The following is a 19,678-nucleotide window of genomic DNA, read 5'->3' as shown; positions in this document are numbered from 1 at the left end:
CAATGGAGCACATTTGCTTTAGGATTTTGGCGGTTATTTTTACGATATTTTTTTTTGAGAAATCGAAAAACCAAACAATTTTGTTTTGTCGAAATTTTGAAAAAAAAAAGGATTTTTGGAAAAATATAATTTTCCTCTTTTTAGAGAAAAACTATCTGTTTCTTATGATTTGTTCTCATTAACATAAATAAAATTTGATAAAAAATAGTTTTTTTTGTTAATTTTCTAAACATTTTTCCAATTTTTCGGTTTTCCCGGTCTCGCCACGGCAAATATTGGTTAAATGCGGAAAAGGTGTGCGCCTTTAAAGAGTACTGTAATTTCAAACTTTTGTTGAAACGTACGGAATTTCATGATTTGCAGCAACACAAGTTTGAAACTACAGTACTCTTTAAAGGTGCACGCCCGTTTGTATTTAACAAAATATTGTCGTTGTGAGACCGGGTACCGTATTTTTAGTGTGAAAATTGCAAAATTTTGCGGCTGGGTAATATAAAATTGAATCGAGATATTTAAATAAATTGGTTAAAATTGATACCACATTTAAATAATATTTCAAAAAATTCGATAAAAAATATTCACAGAAGCTCGAATTTTATTAACAAAATAAATAGTACATGTTATTCGGGAATGAAACGAAAATGAAAAAAAAATGCCGCAAAAATATGAAAAAATCATCATCACAAATTGAACAACCGACAAGGAAGGACACGAAATATACAAAAAAAAATTCCAAAAAATTCCATAAAGGTGCAATAAAATTCTGGGAATTTCCAGCTAAAACGCTGAAAATATTTAAATATTATAGATATTTAAATCTATGCAAAAGTTTTTGCAATTTCGATAAGTGCACTATAGGTTCCCGTTGTGAATCCAATAAAGGCAAAAGTGAGAAGAACGATATTTTTGATCCATAATCCAGTGCTCAACTCGTTTTTCGCGTAGGATGTCTGAAAAAAATTCAATTTTTTTCATTTTTAATTAATTTAAAAAAATTGGAATTCAAAAATTCCTACCAAAAGTTCAATGCACGGAGGGAAGAGAAGAGCCATTGAAGCTCCAGAAAATGCTCCGATTAATGAGATGAAAAGAGCCAAATGAGGAATAAGCTCAGCTATTGCACCTGGAAATTTTTTTTCAAAAAATTAGAAAAAATCAGTTTTTTTCTAAATTTTTATATAATTTTTTTCTCGTCTAAATTAATTATTTGATATCAACCTGAAAAAAAACCTTTGATTTTTATGTGCAATTTTTATAGTATATTTCCAAAATGTCTCAGAAAAAGTCTGGATTTACCGAAATTCTCTCAATTTTTATTTCATTATCGATTTGAAACACAATTTTCTGCGAAAAAAGTTTAAATAAATGTATAATTATCGATTTTTAGACCAATTATTTTATTTTTTTGATCAAAAATGTCAGAAAAAGTCTCAATTTACCAAATATAACTGTTTAAAAATTTATTAAAATTTTCTAAATTTGTTATGATTTTTTTCTAAACTTATTATTTGATTATTATTTTTGAAACACAATTTTTCCGCAACAAAAAAACTTAAATTATCGATATTTAGGTCAATTTTAGATTTTTTTAAACGGAAAATGAAAAAAAAAATAATTTTTGCGAATAATATTTTTTTTTTGAAACTTACAAGTCAAAATAACTCCGGAATATCTGGCAATGTAGATGTACAATGTTTGTTTATCGACGGGAATCTGAAATTTTGAAGAATTTTGACCAATTTTCATGGAAATTTCTCCAAAAAACCTTTCTAGTAATCCATTTTTCGATTCTTTCCATTGGCACATAGAATTGAAGAGGATAGGAGATCATGATGCACGCCACAAACATTAATTTTATCGTTTGATAGAATCTGAAATTGAATTTTTTTAAAATTATTCTGATTTAAAAAAAAAAAAATTTTTTCATTATTTATTTTTTTTTTTGACATATTTTTTATTGATGGCCCCCAGTTCGTGAACATTAATTTTATCGTTTGATAGAATCTGAAATTGCTAAAAAAGTAATTTTGAAAAATTATTTTTTAGGCATTGTTAGAAGAATTTCTGCCTTTTTTACAAAAAAACTTTTGTTCCAAGCAATTATAGCAATATTGTGAATGAAAATTTCGCTGTAAATGATAGAAAACAGTCTCAAAAATTGAAAGAATGTTTTTTTTTAATTTTTTTTTGCATTTTTACGTTACCCAGCTAAATTTACTGGTTTTTTCTTGACTTTGAAATTAAAAAATTTGAATTTACGGAAATTTCCGCGAATTTCTCTACTTTTAAAGAGATTTTCTTAGTATTTTAAACAAAATCCACATATTTATACTACATCTTCTCTTTTTTAAAGTACAGTTTCCCCAACTTTTCGTTTTTCGAATTAAAAAAATTCATTTTTTGAGTTATATAATTTTTTGATTTTTCTCTGAATTGTGTCAAAAACGAGAAATCGGAAATTTTTCAGCTTTTTGAAGAATTTTGTTCGATTTTACCTGAAAAAAATCGATTTTTTAATATTATTATTCAGTTAACCCCCAAATTCGTTTGATAGAATCTGAAATTGTTAAAAAGTAATTTTTAAAAAATTTAATAGCAAGGAAAACTGGTATTCAATGCATTTTTAAAAGAATTTCTGCCTTTTTTACAATAAAATTGTGTCCCAAGCAATTATAGCAATATTGTGAATAAAAATTTCGCTCTAAATGATTGAAAACAGTCTCAAAAATTAAAAGAATTAAAAAAAAAATTTTTATTGCATTTTTACGTTACCCAGCTAAATTTACTGGTTTTTTCTTGATTTTCTTGATTTTTCTTGATTTTTCCTCGTATTTATATAGCACAATTTGTTTTTGAAATTAAAAAATTTGAATTTACGGAAATTTTCGCGAACTTCTCTACTTTTAAAGAGATTTTCTAGGGATTTTAAGCAAAATCCGCAATTTCTCGGTTCACTCTGAAAACTGAAATTTTTTGATTTTACTCCGAATCGTTTCAAAAACGAGAAATCGGAAATTTTCTATTTACTTTTTCGAAGAATTTTTTCGATTTTACCTGAAAAAATCCAATTTTTTAATATTATTATTCAGTTAGCCCCCAATTCGTAACACATTTGTTATTTAATTTCTCTTCTGTTATTATTGAGTCACATACACAGACACAAAAGCGTAAACGGTCAGTTGATCAAAGTCCAAACAATTATCTCTGCTTCTCTAAACTCTCTCTCACTCTCTCTCTTCATCATTAAACTTACGGTGTCATTGGCAAATTGAGGGTAGCTGTGTCTTTGACATCATTTCCAAGTGATAAATATCTGGAAGAAAATTAAAAAATTTTAAAGAAAATTAGGAATTTCCCATGAAATCGAAAAAATTGTAATTTCTGCAAGAGAAAATCAAAATTTTTTATATTTTTTTAAGTGAAAATCGGAAAGTTTTACTTTCAAAGAGAAAACCGATTTTTTTTAAATAGAGAAAATCGAAAGAATTGTAATTTTTACCAGAGAAAATCGGAAAAATTTTGATTTTTTTCACAGAAAAACGGAAAATCTTGATTTTTTCAGAGAAAATCTAATAATTTTCAATTTTTTTTTCAGAGAAAATCGAAAAAAAAATTATTTTTTTTCACAGATAATCGAAATTTTTTAAGTTTTTTAAGAGAAAATCGAAAAATTTTGATTTTTTTTCACAGAAAATCAGAAAATTTTGATTTTTTCAGAGAAAATCTAACATTTTCCAATTTTTTTTCAGAAAAAAACGAAAAAAATTGCTTTTTTTCAAAAAATATCGAAAATTTTTGTTATTTTGTTCAAAGAACATCGAAAATTTTTGATTTTTCTCACAGAAAATCTAGCAATTGTCAATGTTATTTTCAGAGAAAATCGATAAAAATTGTTTTTTTTTCCAGGGAAACTCGAAATTTTATTTTTTTTCAGAAAAAATCGACTATTTTGATTTTTTTTTCACAGGAAATCAGAAAAATTTGATTATTTTCAGAGAAAATCTAATAATTTCCAATTTGTTTTTTCAGAAAAATCGAAAAATTTTGATTATTTTAAAGAAAATCTAACAATTTTCAATTTTTTTTCAAAGAAACTCGGCAATTTCTCCTTGTTTCCCACCGTACCCATAGAATCCAGTAACGCTGAAAATCGCGAGAACGACAAGGCAGGATGAGTTCAAAACTCCATTCCAAGAAATGAACGCATGTGGAGATTGCATTCGATTTTCAATTGGCATTATCTGAAATTAGTTGGATTTTATATAAATAAATTTATTCGAACTGTCAAGGCGGAGCCTAGTTTTGCCAGTTTTGCCATTAAAACCGTGCCGCAGGCTTGCAAAATTCACAGATCGATCTCCAGAAAATCCGCTTACCACAGCGACTCCTTCGAACGCGAACATTACAGTTCCGAAGAAAAGTGGCAAATCCGTGGCTTTTCCGAACCACGGGAGAGAAGAAATTGGCCGGAGATCTGGAAAAAAAATTGGGAATTTAAATTTTTTTTGAGGCTTCACGGAAATTCAAATTTTCTGGAAAAAACATCTTCGCGGGAATTTCGAATTTTCAGAGAAATTTTTTTGAGAAAATTACATTTTGTTGGGTAGTTCAAATTTTCTGAATAAAATTTTAGGCGGAAAATTCAAATTTTCTGCGAAAAACTTTAGCGGGAATTTTAAATTTTTCGGCGAGATTTTTTTTAATTTTCGGGGAAACAACTTTTGGCGGGAAATTCAAATTTCTTGAGAAAAATACATTTTGGCGGGAATTTCAAATTTTCTAAGAAAAAAACCAGTTTTTCACACCTGAAAGGAAGAAAAACAGAACAACGGCAACTGCAACCACGTAGACAACATTTGCAGCCATTGCAAATGGAGCAAGAATTGAAAGACGACGAATTGAACAAATTGAGAGCATCGGAATAAGGAGCAGAAGCATCCAAACTGCTTTTGACAAATGAATTGACGTGTTATTGTTGAAAAACTGCAATTAAAGCTTAATTTTGAGTAAGTTTTTTCGGAAAATTTCCCTTACATCCTCCAAATTATCGGCCATAAACACAAAATATACACAGCAGAAGCCCAGTTGAGAGATGAACATATTTACATTTACAAGTTGTCTGAAATTAAAGAATTTTGGGGTTAAAAACCCTTAAAATTCCCCGTACTTGAAGAAGTATCCATTCCGCTTTATCCACGGTGGTCCCATTTCCACGGCGCCTCGCATAATATTCGCATAATCGATGAGATCTCGACCATTTCTGAAAAAAATTGCATCAAAAATAGCAAAATTCTTGCTTCAAATGACAGAAAATATACCCAAATAACCGAATATAACTGTAAAAAAATTTAATAAATTTTTCTAAATTTTTTAAATGATTTTTTAAATTTTTCAAAAATCAAAGAAACGGCCGAATTAAATCGTTTCTGGATAAATTCGTCGGGTTTTCTCGGTTTTTTTTTGTATATTTGATTTAAAACACCATTGGTCAATTTTTGAAATAGTTTATCATGAAAAAAATTATTAAAAAAATATTAAATTGCGGATTTTAGGCCAATTTTGACATTTATGACAATTTCCCTAAGGTTATCAAGTTTTTTTAACGGAAAAACGGTTAAATATTGATTTAAAACACCGTTTATCAATTATTTAACCGTTTCTCCGTGAAAAAAAAACTTGATAACCCTAAGGAAATTGCCAGAAATGTCAAAATCCGCAATTTAATATTTTTTATTAATTTTTTCATGATAAACTATTTTAAAAATTGGCCAATGGTGTTTTAAATCAAATATAGAAGAAAAATCTAGAAAAAACGACGAATTTAGCCAGAAACTATTTAATTCGGCCGTTTCTTTGATTTTTGAAAAACTTAAAAAATCAATAAAAAATTTAGAATTTTTTTCAAATTTTTTACAGTTATATTCGGTTATTTGAGTATATTTTCTGTCATTTGAAGCAAAAAAAAAACTTTTTTTTGGCTCTACTCCGCCTTTAAAAATCGCTTAAATCACCTGTTACACACAAAATGAGCGGCAAAAACGACCTGCCGCATGCAATATAAACATATCAGGCAGATGAGCACTGTGAGAATTAATCCGAGCTGGAATTTATGGGGGTTTTCAGGTTTTCAGAGAAAGGCGAAGAAAATAAAACTAACAAAAAGCCCAGAATGCTTGAAAGCTAGCGGAAGGGACAATAATCCGGTTCCTAACATTGCTTTGACCATGTGGATGAATGCCTGAATTATAAAAATTTAAATTTAAAATTGATTTTTAACAAATTTTAAAGTAAAAATAATCCACCTGCTCCGGAGTCAACGAATTTTCTGTCGGAAGACGATCTTGAAATAACGATGTGTCCTCGGAAACTGTATTTCTTCGTGGTGTCTGTACCTCTGTATCTCCGGGGGCCTCCGGCTCATTATCAAATTCCTGATAGCCGTCTCTGGCAGGATTCGCCATTTTTCGCTGAAAATTATTTTAAAATCAATATATTTAGTGATAATTTGCTCATTTTCGAAGGTTTATGGCTTAATCTCGGGAAGAAAACATGTTAAAATACAGAGAAAAGTGAGCAAAATGATGAAGAACTTCTTCATTAATTAAATAAAAACAGAAAAACATTTTTTTTTTCACTGGGTCCGCAATTGTGCGTGAACTCTGACGTCTTGTCCGTAAATACACTCGCGGCGCGAAATTTTGATTTCAAAAGCCTCCGCCCCCCCCCCCTCTCATTCATTCGTGAAAAATCATTCATTTTCGTGTTTTCTTCCCGAGATGAGCTCCGATGCTTCTCTCCGGGTTGTGGTCCGTGCTCGGCCTATGAATGGTCGAGAGACTAAGGAAGGCGCAAGTCGATGTGTCCAGTTTTACGAGAACACAAAGCAGGTTAGTTTTTTCCTGCGTTTTATCCGAAAAATCCTAAAATCTTTGTTTTTCAGATAGTGATAAACGAGTCGGCAACGTTCACCTTCGATGCGGTCTTTGCTGACACGTCGGATCAGGAGAGCGTCTACGAGACAACTGCACTGCCCTTGTTGGATCGAATTTTCGCGGGTTTCAATGCGACAGTGTTGGCTTATGGACAAACTGGAAGTGGAAAGACCTACACCATGGGCACTGAAGACAACGTTGGCACCGACGAAATGCGTCGTGGAATTATTCCGCGTCTCGTCAGTGCGTTGTTCCAAAGAATCATGAACACCGAGGCTCCAGAATCGTTTGCGGTGACCGTTTCCATGTTCGAGGTCTACGGAGACAACGTGTACGACCTTCTTCGTCCGGACAAAGTCAAGCTGAATGTGCACGGAGACGAGAAGAACTGCACCGTCGTGAATCTGACGGCAGTTCCTGTTATCGATTTGAAGGGAGCGCTCAAGCAGCTGGCAGTCGGATGCCACTATCGAACAAAGGCGGAAACTGCGATGAACGCCATGTCCAGCAGGTCTCATGCGGTTTTCACAGTGTTCGTGGAGAAAACTGCCACTGCAGAGTGTGATAGCGCATTCAGCGCGAAGCTCCAATTGGTCGATTTGGCTGGATCCGAGAGGCTGAAGAAGACGGAAGCCGAAGGAAATCGTATGAAAGAAGGCATCAACATCAATGGTGGACTTTTGATTCTTTCCCAAGTCATCGCAGCGTTGGCCACGAAGCAGAAGCACATCCCATACAGAAACTCTGTGATCACCCGCGTCCTTCAAGATTCTCTCGGTGGAAATTCGTTCACAGTCTTTCTTGCCTGCATCTCTCCCGCTGATTCCAACTCTCAAGAGACTCTCAACACGCTTCGCTATGCAGATCGTGCCAAGCAGATCAAGAACAAGCCGATAGTCAACAAAAATCCGAAAGCCGAGGAGATCGCCATCCTACAAGCTCAACTGAAGCGCCTTCAGAAAGAGAATGCTGACCTGAAGCAAGGAATCGCGCCGGCTGAAGTCCGCTTCAACGATGCGAACAATTCTGCAGAGATTCTTTCTCTCAAGGAGGAAGTTGTTCGGAAGACTGAGCAGTTGAAGGAGCGTGCTATGAAGCAATCCGAGTGCATCATTCGAATGGTAGGTTTTAAAGCTTTTTTATTCTAATGCTGACCAATATCAATGTCAATTTTACAGAGTGCCCTGACCCAGAAGAACTCTCGCTTGGAAGAAGACAAAGCTAAACTCCAATCAATGCTCACAGACGTCCGTAACACCGTCCTGAATGAGGAGATGCTTGATGCAGCTGAAGTGGTTCGATCCATTCAACAAGTGGTTGGAGATACCGAAGAATCGACGACTCTCGCCGACGATGACAACGATGAAACGGCACTTGGTGGACAAGATGACACAATCTACGATACCGAACGACTTCCCGAGTTGCAAGCCGAGTTGGATGACTTGGAGAAGCAGATCGCGATGAAGGACGAGAACAGGCAAAAGGCACTGGATGAGCAGCGAGCATTCATAGAGGCTATGCAGCAAAGGGAGTCTGAAAAGACGCAACTTGTCGTTAGAATCAGTGAGCTTGAGACGGAGATGAACAAGCTTCGTCAGGAAGGCAAGAAAGTCACAACAGCGGCAAAACTTGCTGAAGAACGTCGTCAGAAGCTGAAAGATTTGGAGCGGCAGCATGCGGAGGACAAGAAGGTTCTCAACGACATGAAGAAACTTCAAGAGACGCGTCGTCGCATGGAGGAGACGCTGAAAAAGACGGAAGACGAGCTGAAGAATCTCAAAACTCAAAGGCTTCGTCTTCTTCGTGAACAACGTGCCGAAGCAAGCAAGTTCCAAGCGTTCAAGCAGAAACACGAACGAGAAATGGCTCAAATGAAGTCGAAACTTCAGAAGAGAGAAAACGACGTTGCCATCCAGAAGAGAATGACCGATCAGAAGTTGACTGTGCTTCAGATGAGACTCACAGAAGCCAACCGTGCCAACAAGACACTTCGTGAGCTGAATCTCAAACGAGCCAATCGGAAAAGTTCGCCAACAAATGCATCGGCTCTTCAGGTACAATCAGTCAAGGCAATATCCATTGAAACTAAAGGTTTTCTTTCAGAATATGATCGAAGAGGAACTGGAACATGAGATGTGTGCTCAGCGTTCCCACTGGCTGTGTGAAGATCTCCGACGTCAGAGACATGATCTAATGCAAAATATCAATACAGTCGAGTCGATGAAATTTGAGGGCGGAAAGAGGGTATGTTATTGTGTCTGTTTTTCCCATTGTCCTATTTTGTCTCCGTTTGCATGTTCTACTAACATCTTCAGAAATGTCTTCGTTATTCAAAAGGCAGGCGTCGCTGTATTAATGAGACGGACGATTTTGATTCAACATTCACGAAATACTGTAATCATTTGGATTGCCAATATGACGATGCTCTATTAGATTTTGATCAGTGTTGTGAAAGTCCCGACTCGGTGAATGTTTGTGGTTTTTTTTAATGTGTTGTGTCAGAATGTTTATTGCAATTCTCTGTCTGTAGTTACAATTTCCAATTTTTCAAATTCTTCTTTTCAGAGACGTATATCTGCGAGCGCCGACCCCAACGTTTCCGTAGTCATTGAAGGAGAGGAAGAGTTCGAAGTGAAACGGCAAAAGGAGCTGACTTTCCTACGTGCTTCGCTGGAAACACTGAACGAAGAGATCAAGGATTCGTTGAGAAACGAAACGATCGCTGGGAACGAGGAGAGAGCGAATAGTCGTTGGGAGAAGGTTCCGGCCGAGATGCGACCAGCATTCGAAGCTGTCTATGCTCAGGCAGTTGCTCACATCCGAAAAGAGATCGAACTCGAATTCAAGTTGGCGCGAACAAAGTCCGAGTTCACGGCGAAAATTGCTTCGAAAGCCAGCCACGAGGAGAAGAGAAAGAAGGAGGATGAGGAGATGAGAGCAAAATACAGAGAGTTGGCTCAATGTCTGGAAGATGCCAAGTCTGGATTGCATGAAAAGATCGCTTTCCTCCTGTGCTTGATCAAGGAAAATCGGGTCGATGAGAATGCGATTCAACAATTCGAATCCCTGAAAAACCAATTCTGCGATGTGGAGCAGAAGGTCAAAAAAGCGTCGAGAGTGAGTTTTAAATTTAATGTTTTCAGTATTTCAATGTGTTAATATTTCAGCGTAAAACGACAAACTTCATGGGAGGATTGACACCAAAACCGGAGCTCCAGAGGAATGAACGTGCTCGTCGTGCTGTCAAGTACTATGGAAACGTCGTTAACTCGGAGGATGTGACCATGGATGACTCGAGACACCAAAAGCGCAAAGATCACTCCCTGTTGGCTGTTGAGATGAATCGGACAACTGATGACAATGTCAAAAGGTTTGTCGTTTTTAAATGTAAATTCATTTTCAAAAAGATTCCTGTGAAATGATGACTATAGTAAAAGGTCTGACCGTGAGCCATTCACCAGCTCTCCCAATCAACGAACTCTTGAGTGCATTTTCGTGAAAATTTTAAACGAAAATGTCATATTGAGTCATTCTGACATTAACTGGCCTTTACAAGGCGGGTACGCGTAAATTTTTTGCGTTCCTCCGTCAGATGCGAGGCCTACATTTGATTTTTTAAATCCTGAATTGACGAGTTGAATTGGGTTAGAGCAGGTGATGCTCGATGGAAATGATCACAAATTAAAAGCTGATCACAGAGTCTTGTTGCGAATCTTCCAACAGAAATGGTTAATAACTGCTAATATATTTTTATTTTCAGACGAGTGGCGATGTCTCCAATCAAATGTGACGATGATACCCGTCTAACAGAAGAAGATGAAGACATTGAAAACGAGGCAATGAACAATGCCACCTTCGTCAAAGATTCGTTCAATTCTGCCACTATTGTGTTGGACGATTCGCAACCGTCTCCTTCCAACTCAACATTCGTGATCGGTGCAGCTCCAACGTCGGAAGCAGACGGTGTTCCTCCCATCAAGCGAAAGAGTCGTCGAACGGATCTTGGACCGCTCTAAATTCCAAGTTTTGTGTGTGAAAAATATTTAACACACCAATGCCTCCTCCTGTCAACTAATGATTAATTAACTTTTACTGTGAATAATAGTATTCGGGTACTAAATTGTGTCGTTTGACCCCCCATTCTGTCTTAAATAGATGATTTTAAATTAAGTAAACCTATTAGGCATTTTTCTTATCCATTTTTTCTCAAAATGCTTCAATAAAATTGAAAGTTTACACACTTTAATGTCTTCGTTTGGTTTTGCGTACAGCTTTTAGAACGTTCAGTAATTTATTGGGGAAATAAATTGAAAAATTAATTATCACAATAGAAGAAGACTACAATATATCGGAATGCAAATAGATTTATAAACATTTTTTGATTCTTATTCAAGACAAAAATTTTTATTTTCTTGGAATCAGTCCAAATTGCTGTGGTCTCAAAAGTGTAGCGACGACATCCTTCTCGAGTTGATCCATCTCAGAAATCACACTTTCCAGATCATTCTGCGTTTTTCCCGGAGCAGTGATGAGTTCAATATAGTACTTGATTTTTGGCTCAGTACCAGATGCTCGGAGAGTAGTGACACTTCCAGTTTTAAGGAAGAAAGTCACCATTTCCGAGGAAGTCGAGAGTGGAAGAACGGGCTTATTGTCGGGCTTTGAGTTGTCGTATCCGATCGTCAAGTCTCTCACGGATGCCACTTCGGCTTCTCCGATTTTCGTCGGGAACTTCAGATCGGCTCTCAATGTGCTGAAGAGCTTCTTGGTGACCTCCGGAGCCGGTACCATCCAATAAGTGGATCTGACCAAATGGAAGCCATATCGATTGTAGAGAGCGTACAGCTGGTCTTGCAACGATTTTCCCTCCGCGTGAAGGAAAGCGGCGATTTCGGCGAAAACTGCGGCAGCGGACACGCCGTCCTTGTCCATGGTATGCCCTGGCATGTATCCGATCGATTCTTCCCACGCCAGAATGACCTGATTTCCATCGGCACGGAGCTCCTCGGCTCGATTTCCCATCCATTTGAATCCGGTCAGGGTGGTCTCGTTTTTGAAGCCTGAATTTTATAGTTTTTTTTTGTTAATTGTAATTTTAATATTTTATATTCTAAACAGGGCTGCTGCTTTTTTTTTGGCAAAAATTACTTAAAATTCTTCAAAAATGTTGATTTTTAGTCGGTAGAACGAAAAAAATTCGAATTTTTTTTTCAACTAAAATCGAAAAACGAAAGTTTTTCTTTCGATTCTCGATTTTTAAAAAAAGTTTTAAAAGAAAATTGTAGGTTTCTTTATGTAGTTTTTCATCAAAATTTACAAAACTTGGATAAAAATTCGAATATTATTGTTAATTTTCTGATTTTTAAAAAATATAATTAGATTTTCCGGAAAATCGAAAATTTTCGTTTTTCAATGTTTTTCAAAAAAAAAACTCGGCTTCTTTTTCGTATTTATCAAAATCTTGCAAGATTGTTTTTAAAAATTAGGAAAAAACTAAAACCATGCGGCGAAATTGCGAAATGGCGTGCCGCGGACACGCAATTCCGCGGTACGCGGTTTTGCAACATTGCCGCACGGTTTAATTTCAGCATTTTTTTGAAAAAATTGTATCTTTTTCATCAAAAAGCAAATTTTTCTCTTTCGAAATTAAATTTCACCTTCTGCATCAGCAATTGTCTTGACAATTTGTGAGGACACAGCACTATTCAGAATGTATACTTTTGATGCATCAGCATTCGGATTCGCTTTTCTCCAGTTTGTCCAAATCCACCAAGTGATGAGAGCGCCCATCTCATTACCAGTGAACACACGCCATTCGCCGCTGAAAATTGAATTTTTTTGAAAATAAAATTTTTTAAAATATATATTTTGGAAATTCAAAAAACTTACTCTTTCTGCTTCTCGGCCATTTGAATTCTGTCGGCGTCTGGATCGTTGGCTAAAATAACTGTCGATCCATTTTTATCGGCAGTTTCCATCGCCAGCGTGAGCACTTTTCGTCCTTCTTCTGGATTTGGGAATGGAATTGTTGGAAAATCTGGGTTTGGATCTTGTTGCTCGGCCACCGAAATGAACGATGAAGCTGGGAATCCAAATTCGGCGAACATTCGTTTTGTGTAGTGATAGCCGATTCCATGGAACGCGGAATACGTGAATTTCAGCGGAGTTGAGCCATTGATTTCTCTGAAAATATTATTGGATTTACCTTTTTTTAAACGATTTTTTAAAATTTCTACAAACCTAGTGAAGTTCAACGATTTCTCAACTTCAAAATACGGGTCAATTACAACATCAGCTGAATGGAAAAGTGGCGAAGATTTGAGTTCACTCAAGTCCCAGTACTCATCTCTCGGCTGTGGCTCGGCCTCTTTGATTCTAACAATTTCCGTGTCATGTGGTCCAATGATCTGCAAAAAAAACCTTTTCTTTTTTAATCTTAAAAAGAATTAAATCTTAAATATTGATCTATTTACCTGAGCTCCATTGCTCCAGTACGCCTTATATCCATTGTCTTCCTTTGGATTATGTGATGCAGTAATAATAAGTCCAGCATCACATCCCAGCTTAATCGTTGCCCACGAGACAACAGGAGTTGGAGAGACTTCAGAGAAAAGATAAACTGGAATATTGTTACGAACAAAGACGTTCGCCGAGAGCTCTGCGAAACGTCGACTGTTGTAACGTCCATCAAATCCGATGGCGACTCCGTTCTTCGGTTGTCCATAGACGTTCAGCATGTGTCGAGCGAATCCGTGCGTGATTTGGATGATTGTAAGATCGTTGAGGCGTCCAAATCCAGCTTGCATTGGAGAACGGACACCTGGAAAAAATACGTTTATATTTTGAGCTGTACTTTTGAATCTCTACTGTTCTCCTGTTAATATCACCCAGCTTCTTCAGAGTGTAGACAGTGGAGAGACGCAGAGATGTGGGGACCGTGTGATACGGGAACACAAATCTTTGAGAATGCGCATTGCGCAAAATATCTCGTAGCGAAAACTACAGTAATTCTTTAAACTAGTGTAGCGCTTGTGTAGATTTATGGGCTCACTTGGTGTCTGGCTGTCCCAATATAGCTTGATCTACAAAAAATGCGGGAATTTTTTACCAGAAAAATGTGGCGCCAGCACGCTCTTAACCATGCGAATTCGGCTAAGAACTCTGCGTCTCTTCTCCCGCATTTTTTGTAGATCAAAGCGAAATGGGACTTTCTGACTCCACGTGTGGGCTCGGTTTTCGAGAATAAATGTTTTTCGAATAGCGACAGATACAGATTGTTTCGAAAATTGACTACAGTAGCCATTAAAAGAATTATTGTAGCTTTCGCTATGAGATATTTTGCGCGTCAAATAAGTTGCGCAATATGCATTCCCGTAATAATGAAGATTCACACTCTGTAAATCTACACAATTTCGGGTCTTCCTCCCTTTGTCCCAATATAGCTGCGTTTCTTCCACCGTTTACACACTGCAGCTGTGTAATATTATTTTCTTCTCACCAGCAGTTCCAAAAACCAATCGAGTATCCATACGAGCTTTCAATGCATCAACGTTCTTCTCATCAACCAGCTTTTGAATTTCATTACGATTCTTATCATTCTTATCCCAAGCGAGCCAATCGGCAACTTGCTTGTCAAGCTTTGCACATCCAAGAGTCATTCTGAAAATTAGAAAGTGCTTAAATTTTGCAATAAAATTGTGGAAAAGACAACAAAAGTTTTAAAAAATCGAAATTTTGCAGATAAGGACACTAATACCACAATTATTCCGACATGTGTGGATGAGAAAAGGCCAGGTAAATGACCTTGCCGTTTCTCTATTTCTCTGCGAGTAACCCACTATCCCTAGATTTGGAAAAGAGATAAAATCAACAATAATTGATGGAGGTATTGTGGAAACTGTGAAAAAGACAGTATCGGGTTTCAGTAAATATTTAATTTTCGAATTTAGGTGAATGTTGAATGCAAAAAGAATTAACAAAAACGTCCAAAAAATATTTCTAGGCACAAAAACCGTTGAAAATTACATAAGTTAGATAAGTGGAATGTTTAATTCTTGCAGAAACCGATCAGCATGAAAAATCTGAAAATTAAACAGAAGATTGATAAAATACTTAAACATCAAAAAAAAATCGGTGATAATGTTCTCGGTTTTCAGTTTTCAGATGATGATAACAAATAATAATACACGCTTTGATAAGAAATCATTCGGAAAAAAAATGATCGGCGAGAAAAAATAGAGAAAAATATCGTTAGAAATAGGTTTTCTCGAGTTGTGATGGAAGACGTTCGGTAGTTTTCGATGAGATGAAGGCGCGAACTTCTTCAGGCGATGGAACGTAGTCGTCGACATTCATCTCACTCAGCTTTACCCATTGGTTCACGAAGAGTGCTGAAAATCAATTTTATTTCATTTTTGACTCTTTTTGATTTTTTCCCAACATTTCCAGGATCTCAGTGTTCCATCCAAGCTCGTCGACGAGATGACTGATCCCATGAGATTATATCGAAGCCTCCATGCTTTTCGATGATCCCCGAGCAGTGCCACCTTGATCAGATTGTAATCCGCCAGCTGAATCGGATTCTCGACACCGTCTTCTTCGAGAATCGCCGAACGAGCCACTTTGATGTTGTAGACGTGAACATCGCCTGATGCAACGGCTAATTGATGCGAATCCACCATCGATATCGGCGAGAATCTGAACATTTTAAATATTATAGTTAAAATAGCGGAAATTTTTTTTTGAAATTTTCAGACAAAAAATTGATAAAATAGCGGATTTTTCAAGAAAATTCGATTTTTTTTGAAATTTTTAGACAAAAATTATTAAAATAGCGAATTTTTCAAGAAAATTCCAATAATTTTTGGAATTTTCAGACAAAAAATTGATAAAACTGCGGACTTTTCCAGAAAATTCAATTTTTTTTGTTGGAATTTTTAGACAAAAAATTGTTAAAATAGCGGATTTTTCAAGAAAATTTTAAATATTTTTTGAATTTTGTTAAAATAGCGGAATTTTCAGAACATTTCAATTATTTTTAAAATTTTCAGGCAAAAAATTGATAAAATTGCGGATTTTTCAAGAAAATACGATTGTTTTTGAAATTTTTAGACACAAATCCGATAAATATCGGATTTTAGAAAATTCGATTATTTTTTGGAATTTCTAGACAAAAAATTATTCAAAGAGCGGATTTTTTAATACTGAAAAATCTGCTATTTTCAATGGAAAGGCAAGCGCGCTGTAATAATTATTCGGCTCCGAGGAGAGCGTGTTCTTCCTACTTCAAATCAGTAATCGGGCATGGTAGATCGAAGACTAATGAGTTGATTCGCTGCCATTTCCTCAATCCATCAATATTCTCATAGATCACAACTCGTTTCTTGTTCTCTGCCTTCTTCTCATCCGAACCAACAGCAATCAACGGGCGGTGCATACGAGAAAGTGACCATGTGACACATCCACATCGGGTATGAAACGCTTGAAGCTCGTGAATAAGATTCCATCGAGAAGCGTCCACAATATCCGGTGCTTCGTAGATTCTGACGGTTCCGAGAACGTTGCATGATGCCATCATGAGACCCAGATGGCGCGGGGAGAAGCAGATATCGGTGACGTCTGAACGATTATCGGAGATGATTGTTCTTCGGATCCATTGGGATTCTTTTTGCTCTGAGAGATACATAATGTTTTGGATTATATTTAGAGCGAATTATACTCACTCAGATCTTTCTCTGATCTCACAATTTGCTCCTCCCAAATTACAATCGTTCTGTCGTAGGAGCAGGTGCTGAAAATCAATCAATAAAGTATATTCGGGTGACAGTTTCTAGTTTCTTACGCAACAATCTGCCCAAATTCCGGATGAGCCCAAATAACGCGCCAAACTGCTCCACCATGACACTGAAATGAGGAAAATTATTTTATTTTCTGAAATTTCTTTTCTACCTTCCAGTGTGCAGATCTACGCCAATTTCCGTCTGGCTTTCGATCCCAAATCGCCATTGTCATATCGCTGGCACATGTTGCCATTCGTCGGCCATGAGGATCGAATGAAACCTGGAAATAAAAATCTTCAGTTTTTATCTAATTTTTCGAAATCAAGCCAACATACACAATGAATGAGATCTCTGTGAGCGCCGACGGTCTGAAAAGGTTTCACCGAGTCGTCTTCTTGCATTTTTCTGAAAATTAATAAATATTTATAGTGAATATTAGAGAAAAATAAGAGAAAAAGAAGAAAAATCGTTGCGTAGAAACAAAAAAATAGATTCAAAATTTAAAGGCGCAGGCACTTTCGCCGGTGGAAGGTCTCGCTAGGAGCGAGTGGTGTAGTCCTCTCGGACAAACGAGAAGATGCGGTAAATGTAAAATTTTTAAATTTAATGTTGGCCTAAATTAATTGCGGCACAATGAATTGATACATTTTAAAGACTTTTCATCCAAATTTTGTTTAATTAATTGTTAGAAATTGCTAAACTGTTCTATTCTAATCGAGGGGGTACGTTTTCGTAAGGGGATTTTTTCGTAAGGAACGCTTTCAGTAGGGCAATGTGCTGCGCGCCTTTTCGCAAGCCCGCCGCACAGTCCTTCGCAATGCGCCGCACGGCTTTTTGCAATGCGCCGCACGCTTCTTCGTATTTATTTATTTCTTTTTCCAACAGGAAATTTCGAACGGAATTCAATTAAAAACGGATTTTTAATGGAAATTAATTAGTTTTATTCGAGCTAAATACGGATATTTTCAGAATTTTCGATGACAAAAACGGGTTGCAATCGATTTCGAATCGATCAAAATTAATATTAATCGAAAATGAGCATTTCCTTCCCGGAAAAAGAAGAACTTGATGCTGAGAGTGATCCAAGCGGAGCCAAACGCTTTTTTAGAGGCAAGTATTGATGTCTAAAGATTAATTGAAGAGTGAAAAGTATTTTTCAGCGTTCGACAGGGATCTAAAGAAGAAAAGAAATCCGAAAGCGTCTACTACAAATGTATGTGAATCGACTCCTGCAACAATCGATCTGGTTACTCCACCTGCATCACCACGTCGGTCTGATTCGTATATGCAGTTTCCTTCAAATTCTCGAGAGCTCGATGAGCCGAGATCCACTGACGATATCCCGGAATGCGATTCAATAGCCAATTCTACTCAGGAAACAAGCTTGGATACAACAGATTCCATGGCAAATACTGAAAGATTTTTTGATTTTGATCCAGCTGTATTTCCCGAAGAAATGGATCACGATCTACAGGAAACCAGTGAATTCAATCTTCTGTGTAGGTCTTAACTAATAATTAAATAGAAATAACAGACGTTGTATTTTTAGGTCACAATTCATATCAATCTCCGTTTGAAGACGAAGAGACTCCATACCATCCGGATTGGTTTTTGACAAATAGGTTGTTATTAATCAATAACTCTATCAAAATATAAAATTCCAGCAAGTCACACGTGTTACGTTCTCTGATGCACTATAGACCGATTGCCAATAGCCCAAGAGGGTGCTTGAAATGGCACCGGAATATATCAGCGAGAATAGTTCAGATTTTTGGTATGCCTTCTAACTTCTAAAACAATTAAACATAGAAACTATGCAATTTCAGTATTTCGACGAAACGAGGAGCTCCATTGGTCATTTTCAACAATCAAAGCTATCGTCCGAGAGAAACACTGAAAAATGGGGACATTGTGGCTAGGTGAATTATCGCTAGGAAAAAATTTTATTTTTTGTCACACATTTCATTAATTTATTTCAGATGTAACGTTACACTGGAAAACTCGAGAAAGTGCCCCGGATCCGTGCGTATCAAGACTGAGACAGGCCATGTGAAAGTCAGTCGTGATTGTGATCACGAATCGAGGAGAAGCGAAATTGCAGTATACTGAAATTTACGTTTTTCAAAACTAAATTTATATTTTAGGTGCAATTAATTATGAGAAAAATCGCAGTTTCATCAATGTCTTCTTCACCATCAAAAGAACGCCTTTATGAGCTTGCTGTTACACTTTCAAAAAGATATGAAGTTGTTGAACTTCTCAAGAGCAACGTAAATAATAAATCGTGGAATCAATAAAACATATACTTTTTCCAGAAAGAAATCAGTCGCATACTGGACGGTATGCTGAGTAGGAAATCGACGAATAGTTTTCCACCAGCCCTCGATTCTGCCTATTTTAAAGGAGGAAAATGTTGTTTAGACAGTTCTGGAACGTTTGAGTCTAATAAGGATTTGCTAGTTGTGTGGCAAGCAGAGGAAGCTGAATCTTTGTATGGTGCACACAGCTTGCATTTGGATGGGAAATTCTCAGAAATTCCGAAAAATTATCGACAGCTTTACATCGCAACAGTCACGGTGCGTATTAATTGAAAGGTATTTTGATGTCAACCAATGACATTGCAGGATCTCGATACGAACGTGGCAGTTCCATTGGTTTTTGCTTTGTGTGGCTCTGCCAAAGAAGATTTGTACAGACGTTTGTTCCTATCTTTCCTACGTAGTGGAATCCAACCAAAATACGTATTTTCAGGTAAACGTTGGTTATATTTATTAAATTTATCAACCTATCCAGACTTTGAAGTGGCCAGTGTTAATGCGAGCAGAGCTGTGTGGCCGAATGCGGACATTTTTGGATGTTGGCGTCACTTCAAAGTGAATCTTTTTAAAAATCTGCGAAAAGGTAAACCTAAATATTTAATGCTGCTAACCTAATTCAAAATTTCAGCTGTTGGAGACGATATCAATA

At 36.4% G+C, this 19,678-nt stretch overlaps 4 protein-coding genes and 2 non-coding genes across 7 annotated transcripts; 3 read left to right on the top strand and 3 right to left on the bottom strand.

The window, feature by feature from the left end:
* Nucleotides 1–579: 579 nt before the first annotated feature.
* Nucleotides 580–6,467, bottom strand: slc-36.1 (Amino acid transporter transmembrane domain-containing protein). Its single transcript, NM_067342.11, has 13 exons — nucleotides 6,303–6,467; nucleotides 6,158–6,238; nucleotides 6,012–6,100; nucleotides 5,168–5,260; nucleotides 5,035–5,119; nucleotides 4,806–4,983; nucleotides 4,377–4,474; nucleotides 4,126–4,241; nucleotides 3,254–3,313; nucleotides 1,766–1,871; nucleotides 1,650–1,713; nucleotides 1,017–1,123; nucleotides 580–950 (listed from the first exon to the last, which is right to left on the bottom strand). Exons 1-13 carry the CDS (start codon nucleotides 6,459–6,461, stop codon nucleotides 819–821), a joined length of 1,368 nt encoding a protein of 455 aa, NP_499743.2. The 5' UTR covers nucleotides 6,462–6,467; the 3' UTR covers nucleotides 580–818.
* A 242-nt stretch (nucleotides 6,468–6,709) lies between these two features.
* klp-19 (Kinesin-like protein klp-19) lies at nucleotides 6,710–11,252 on the top strand. Its single transcript, NM_067341.4, has 7 exons — nucleotides 6,710–6,887; nucleotides 6,941–8,053; nucleotides 8,111–8,986; nucleotides 9,036–9,176; nucleotides 9,498–10,049; nucleotides 10,100–10,302; nucleotides 10,693–11,252. The coding sequence occupies exons 1-7, from the start codon at nucleotides 6,777–6,779 to the stop codon at nucleotides 10,946–10,948; spliced, it is 3,252 nt and encodes a 1,083-aa protein (NP_499742.1). The 5' UTR covers nucleotides 6,710–6,776; the 3' UTR covers nucleotides 10,949–11,252.
* Nucleotides 10,406–10,541, top strand: Y43F4B.12. The gene has a single exon (NR_003438.1). It is a non-coding gene; the product is annotated as a small nucleolar RNA Y43F4B.12 (small nucleolar RNA).
* Y43F4B.11 lies at nucleotides 10,556–10,630 on the top strand. The gene has a single exon (NR_003437.1). It is a non-coding gene; the product is annotated as a small nucleolar RNA Y43F4B.11 (small nucleolar RNA).
* On the bottom strand, nucleotides 11,209–14,591 carry pgm-2 (the record flags this gene model as incomplete). Of its 2 annotated transcripts, NM_001027701.5 has the most annotated exons (6): nucleotides 11,209–11,992; nucleotides 12,590–12,753; nucleotides 12,822–13,115; nucleotides 13,173–13,339; nucleotides 13,406–13,752; nucleotides 14,431–14,591. In NM_001027701.5, 6 exons carry the CDS (start codon nucleotides 14,588–14,590, stop codon nucleotides 11,337–11,339), a joined length of 1,788 nt encoding a protein of 595 aa, NP_001022872.1. In that variant the 3' UTR covers nucleotides 11,209–11,336. The 2 variants fall into 2 exon arrangements, with proteins under 2 accessions (NP_001022872.1, NP_001022873.1); NM_001027702.5 differs by lacking the exon at nucleotides 12,590–12,753 and having other exon boundaries at nucleotides 11,295–11,992; nucleotides 14,431–14,590.
* Nucleotides 14,592–14,975: 384 nt separating this feature from the next.
* npp-18 (Nucleoporin SEH1) lies at nucleotides 14,976–17,116 on the bottom strand. The gene is made up of 7 exons (NM_067339.6): nucleotides 17,047–17,116; nucleotides 16,881–16,991; nucleotides 16,774–16,835; nucleotides 16,655–16,722; nucleotides 16,217–16,604; nucleotides 15,373–15,629; nucleotides 14,976–15,322 (listed from the first exon to the last, which is right to left on the bottom strand). Exons 1-7 carry the CDS (start codon nucleotides 17,110–17,112, stop codon nucleotides 15,183–15,185), a joined length of 1,092 nt encoding a protein of 363 aa, NP_499740.1. The 5' UTR covers nucleotides 17,113–17,116; the 3' UTR covers nucleotides 14,976–15,182.
* Nucleotides 17,117–19,678: the final 2,562 nt, after the last annotated feature.

Source organism: Caenorhabditis elegans, chromosome III (genome assembly GCF_000002985.6).
Source record: "Caenorhabditis elegans chromosome III".
NCBI lineage: Eukaryota > Metazoa > Nematoda > Chromadorea > Rhabditida > Rhabditidae > Caenorhabditis > Caenorhabditis elegans.
This window is presented reverse-complemented; position numbering and strand designations above follow the sequence as displayed.

What these genes read in the sequence shown, in the direction of transcription:
- slc-36.1 (NM_067342.11), bottom strand. Translation starts at nt 6,461, where the DNA reads ATGGCGAATCCTGCCAGAGACGGCTATCAGGAATTTGATAATGAGCCG. An exon ending in ATTCGTTGACTCCGGAGCAG is followed by an intron (nt 6,239 to 6,302) that starts GTGGATTATTTT and finishes TTTATAATTCAG; the next exon opens with GCATTCATCCACATGGTCAA. An exon ending in TCAAGCATTCTGGGCTTTTT is followed by an intron (nt 6,101 to 6,157) that starts GTTAGTTTTATT and finishes CATAAATTCCAG; the next exon opens with CTCGGATTAATTCTCACAGT.
- klp-19 (NM_067341.4), top strand. Translation starts at nt 6,777, where the DNA reads ATGAGCTCCGATGCTTCTCTCCGGGTTGTGGTCCGTGCTCGGCCTATG. An exon ending in AATTTGAGGGCGGAAAGAGG is followed by an intron (nt 9,177 to 9,497) that starts GTATGTTATTGT and finishes TCTTCTTTTCAG; the next exon opens with AGACGTATATCTGCGAGCGC. An exon ending in AGGTCAAAAAAGCGTCGAGA is followed by an intron (nt 10,050 to 10,099) that starts GTGAGTTTTAAA and finishes TTAATATTTCAG; the next exon opens with CGTAAAACGACAAACTTCAT.
- npp-18 (NM_067339.6), bottom strand. Translation starts at nt 17,112, where the DNA reads ATGCAAGAAGACGACTCGGTGAAACCTTTTCAGACCGTCGGCGCTCAC. An exon ending in GTAGATCTGCACACTGGAAG is followed by an intron (nt 16,836 to 16,880) that starts GTAGAAAAGAAA and finishes TCCTCATTTCAG; the next exon opens with TGTCATGGTGGAGCAGTTTG. An exon ending in GAGATCAGAGAAAGATCTGA is followed by an intron (nt 16,605 to 16,654) that starts GTGAGTATAATT and finishes TGTATCTCTCAG; the next exon opens with AGCAAAAAGAATCCCAATGG.